Source organism: Aplysia californica, unplaced genomic scaffold, assembly GCF_000002075.1.
Source record: "Aplysia californica isolate F4 #8 unplaced genomic scaffold, AplCal3.0 scaffold00853, whole genome shotgun sequence".
NCBI lineage: Eukaryota > Metazoa > Mollusca > Gastropoda > Aplysiida > Aplysiidae > Aplysia > Aplysia californica.
In genome coordinates, this window is record NW_004798123.1 from 46,905 (window position 1) to 52,372 (window position 5,468).

General features: G+C 39.6%; 1 protein-coding gene across 1 annotated transcript in view; it reads right to left on the minus strand.

Moving 5' to 3' along the window:
* LOC101850913 overlaps positions 1-2,985 on the minus strand; it is a gene marked incomplete in the record, with an annotated part of 24,612 nt that extends 21,627 nt beyond the window's left edge. Inside the window, 2 exon segments of the mRNA XM_013088998.2 lie at positions 1,037-1,181; positions 2,588-2,985. Coding sequence (XP_012944452.2) covers positions 1,037-1,181; positions 2,588-2,805 — 363 coding nt within the window.
* Between the last annotated feature and the right edge of the window lie 2,483 nt (positions 2,986-5,468).

The window sequence follows — 5,468 nt, forward strand, 5'->3', positions numbered from 1 at the left end:
TCGTCAAATTTGGGCATTTAGAGTTATTGGTATCATCTTAAAGCTTGTTCACTTGTCTTTATTTGGATGAAAAAAGTATTCATTTATCTTGAATACAAGTCGAGATACTTGTGAATGAAGGAGGTGGGGGTCACCTGTTTTCAGAGGTAAAATTAGTGAGAAAATGGCCGTCAAAGATTAGTTATTTCCTTAGCTTAAAAGTCCATGGTAACTGAAAATTTACATTTTTTGAACCTTTAATCTATGTTTTTAGGAAAAATTCACACAGAAAAGTGTTCTTTAATGGGCATGAAAAGTGTTGAGTCAAAAACCAAAAATTTGATAAAAATTCACAAACATGCGGAAAAATGAAGGTTTCTTCACTTTGATTATTTTGACGAGAGCCTGATTCCACTGCGCTGCCTAACATATAAGTCCCTTGATTCAGGAGAAGCCTTTCTGAATAGGTACTAGCAAGTTTACCTTTTTCTTCGTTATTTGATAGATATTAATAATGATGTCATCTGCGACAGTTCTGCATTGCCTTACACTCTTAGAAACATTCATTAAAACATTAATTCTACACAGATTGAAAAACATTTCCGTTCTCTCTCTCTCTCTCTCTCTCTCTCTCTCTCTCTCTCTCTCTCTCTCTCTCTCTCTCTCTCTCTCTCTTTCTCTCTCTCTCTCTCTCTCTCTCTCTCTCTCTCTCTCTCTTCTCTCTCTCTCTCTCTCTCTAATGGACGAACACACACACACACACACACGCACACGCGCACACACACACACACACACACACACACACACACACACACACACACATACACACACACACATACAAAGACAACCGATAAATAAAAAAATCAGTACATAAGCCAGAAAATAAGTACACGGAAGAAGCAAAAAGATGACAAAACATTTTTGCGTCTTTTCTTCTTCATACCGCGGACACAAGAGTAAAGACCAACTTAAACATATAAGGACTAGTAGCAATCAACAAATACCATCACTGGGATTTTTTTACAGTTCACTAAGTCAATAAATAATAAATACTCACGTAAGGAACAAATATTTTGGGGGCATTTGAATAGAGAGCTGTTGGGCTGATATATGTCATTGTTGGATATCCTGGATTACTGGAAAATTTAACCACGATGATGGGGCGATTGGACGTGATGTGGATGAATGGTTCGTCTATGATCCTAAGGGAATAAAAAAAAATAAGATTAGAAAAAGTTAATGCTCTGATACACCCGATCAAAGAAGTAGGTGCAGGATAGCAGGATACCCGCTTTTGTTTGATATAGGCAGTTAAGCAGGTGGCTTTGCGAGAAAAAAAATGAGAGATAGAGAGCACAAAAGAGAAAGGGAAGAGAGAGAGAGAGAGAGAGAGAGAGAGAGAGAGAGAGAGAGAGAGAGACAGAGAGAGACAGAGAGACAGAGAGAGAGAGAGAGACAGAGACAGAGACAGAGACAGAGACAGAGAGACAGAGAGAGAGACACACAGAGAGAGACACACAGAGAGAAAGAGAGGGGGGGGGGGGTAGAGACTGTTTAAGAAGGCTTTAAGAAGAAGAAGACATTTTGAGTGTTTTTGTGTGCTGGGTCAGAAGACAAACACAGGGAACAGATATAACTCGGCTCACAATCTAGGATTCAGTTAGGTACCTTGTGAATTATTGACAGCATGACGCACCTTAATTAGAACTTCGTGTATGCCAAATTAATTATTAAGCTTTTTAGTCGTTTCTGCTGCGGTCAGGAGTTGCTAAAAGGTTGCCAAAGCTTGGCATTAGTGGAGTTGAAGTTTTATAGACAGAGTTCGATCAGCTTTATTCACTGAAGCACCGACTCTTTCACGAATTGATCGCGCCCTATTGACCTTTCCACTCCATTGTTAGCTGCTGATCGACTTTGAATTGATTATTTAGCAAAGGGCCTGCTATCAGATTTTCACTTTTCACCGCTGAAAAGGCCTTATAAATGGTTGAAAAGTACAGTTAAAAATGACAAACCCTTGTGTGCCCAAGCGACCCCCCCCCCCTCTTACCTTTCAGAAAATTCCAAACACACGAAAAAAAAAAAGAAAAGAAGCAATGAACTTCAGGAGGCAAAAGTGTTACAACATTAGCCCGAAAATATAATATTATCTTGCGGTTTAAAGAGATTTAACAGTAACGCTTTTTAATATTATTCTTAATTCCTTTTTTGAACGGTTGCAGATAACTAAAAGAGAGAAAACTTCACACTTCTTCTTCCTTCTTCTTTTTTTCTTCTTCTTCTTCTTCTTCTTCTTCTTCTTCTTCTTCTTCTTCTTCTTCTTTAGATCTGAAACAAACACCATTGATCGTGGTTCGACGTTCATGTCTCAACTCGGGTGGACACTCTCAAAAAAATCTATGTATTCCGGTCTTTTCCCGTTACATATCCATTCAACTTCTCAACATAAGTTATTGTTATTCTACCTCTGCTTCTTTTACCTTTTAAATTGTTTTTCCTAGAGCGACCAAGACGCTCAAAGCCTGTATTTTTAAAATGTTCGACGAAAGTATGGAAAAGAAACAAGGAACAATAAGCTACTGACAATAACTAAATTATCACACGTTACCTGCTCATGTATTGACCCGAGTTGAGCTGGAACCTTATACTCTCATTCGACAGTATAGCGTGTATTTTTGTGCTGTGATAGGGGGCTACCACACGCACTGTGTCCCCTATACTGTCTCTGTGGACGGAAACAGACAGCACGATTGCTGTAGTTAGTATCATGCTGGACTTTGATAAAAGACAAATAATTGAGCTCTCCACTGGGAGTTTACTTGACATTTTACGTAAAGTTAGGGTCTCCCCTTTCCGTGACGTCCTGCGAGAAAGAAGCTTCTAACTGAAAAAAGAATGGGGCTCAAGCAAACTTTTACTACGTTTTAGCTTATTCCTGTCTCAAGAGAGACGCAAGAAACTGCGTGGAAAAAGCGAGAAGAATATCCAACTAGCTCATAATTGACACAATGCGCAATCCAACTTTTTCATGGATAATGGGGAGGCAGGAGTAGCGCTGTGGCATTGTACCGCCTGCAATGATACCTATTTTCTAACCAAGTTACCAACTAGTAGCTTATTCGTATCGTGACGCGGGTGGGATCAGACGTCACTAGCAGACTTGGTCTACTAGGTACCATCATCATCGATACCTACTTATGAAATACAAACCAAATTCCAATCCCCAGTCTGTCGTCAAATGTGAGGCAGCGTGGTGGAATCAGGCTCTTGTCAAAATAATGAAATCGAAGAAAACAGCAGTTTTCTCCCTGCTTAGCAATTTTAATCAAATTTTTGTTTTTTGCCTCAACACCTTTTCTGTCCATTCACAAACACATTCCTTTGAGGATTGCACCGAAAACGTTGATTAAAGCCACAAAAAATATAAATTTACAGTTTCCATGCACTCTCCAGCTTTGGAGTTTACCAAGCTTTGGCGGCTATTTTCTCACTAATTTTATCTCTGAAATCAGGTGACCCCCACCTCCTTCAATCCAAAATATCTCCACTTCTATTGAAGATGGAAGGGTATTTTTTTCATTGAAAGCAAGACAAGCATATAACAAGCTTTAAGATGATACCAATAACTCAATATGCCCAAAAATTGACGAGAGCCTGATTACACCACGCTGCCTCACAAATGACTTGAGTTACGTCATAGGCTTGAGAACGGGAGCCAATTTGTTTCCCCAATTAGAACATTATAAGTATAGGCTACATAGCATAAACAGCAACAATGAAAATGTGTCTCACTAAACAAAAACAGGGTGGTAACAAATAATATTTTTGTAACAAGGAGAGAAACTGTTAAACAATTCCTTTCTACTTGCTGTTGTTATTTCATTCATTTGGGCGAATGTTGTGCTCACCAGAAAAGCATTTTGTTTTCTTTTTTTTGGGACAAAACAAGGAGCGGTGGCCAAGACAGTTCCTGGTCTAGGATATTTAGTAATTGTGTATTATTTATGTCAGTGATTGCCTCTCACTCACCTGTTTGGCGTAAGAAAAACGATAAACTCGGTCCCGCACTGCGTAAATGGAGGCACATGCTCCATGAAACCTCCTTTACTTATTCCAGCGCCTACGTAGGCGGTAGCCGCCCCAGTAAGTAAGCCAACAGGTACAGTTGCCTCGATGCTTGTTCCTGGGTTTTTAAAAAATAAGGAAAGGCAAAACTTTACTGAAATGTTCGTTTTAGTTTTCTTGAGTTTTCTTGGGTTTTTAAAAAACTTTTAGTTTAGAGTAAAGTGCCCTACTGCAACCACTTGTTGGTGTGGTTGCTCATAAACGCCTTACAGTTACCAAAGGAAGATTTCTACAGTAGTAAACGATGTATCCCTCAGTGCAACCAGTTGTTAGCTTTTGTTGCATCCAACCATACATGTGTTTGTTACACCAGTGTATCAGAACGATTGTTTCCTTGTGTTTTTTTAGCTGATGTGCACAGTTCAGCCAAGTGCCAGGATGTATTTTCTGTCATTAATTATGTGTTTATATGATGTTATAACAGCTATAATGACGTTATATTGGTATACATTATGTGAGATGGTCACTTGTCTGGATAAGGCAGAATGATTTACAATTTTTTAGTTTGTTAATAGGAGACACACTGGAGTAACATTGGTTTTGTCAAAGCAACATTATGTGACTTAAATGCAACCAGTTGTTCAAAGATACAAAAGAAATATATACAAGAAAGAAACGATATAATTTGCTTTTTATTGAGCTACAAGATGTTGGGTGGCTTACTTACAGTGAAAAAATATTAGCTAAGATTAGGGTTGAAAGTTGATAGTTGGAGCCGTTTGCGTGTCGACAGGCCTGTCGAGAGGGGGGGGGGGAGGGTCAGTGGGGCCAATGCCCCGGGGCCCGGGGGTTTGGGGGGCCCGCAAGCAAGGGGAAAATTTAATGGAATTAGACAGTGCGAGCGATAGATACAACATCATAGAAAGTCACGCTAAAGTGATTTTTACAGAGAGAGAGAGAGAGAGAGAGAGAGAGAGAGAGCGTATGTTCATATTATGTAATAGATATGCTACAGTAAAGTGATTATATATGCCTATGTACATTGTATTTGTTGGGTTATTAAATTGCAGGTGAGGCCGAGGGAGGAGGGGCCAGAAGGTGATTGCTGCCCCAGAGCCCGACCAGGCTCTTGACGGCCCTGCGTGTCGAGAGTATGCGGTCACATGGATAGCGCGTGCGTTCACCACCATGAGTCAGCTTCCACTCAGATATTACACACAACGCAACAGCTTATCTGAGTTCTGCAAAGTAACTTCTAAGTGAAATTGCTGAGTAAAGCAATTCAATTCCCTCGCTCGCCGATACCATTTCTGTTTTCGCTAAGTACGAATTATTTACTATGATCATTATGTGTGTTTATGAAATTAAGAATGTAAAAAAAAAGAAAGAAAGAAAAAATTCGGTCGGGATCTGAATACCTCCCG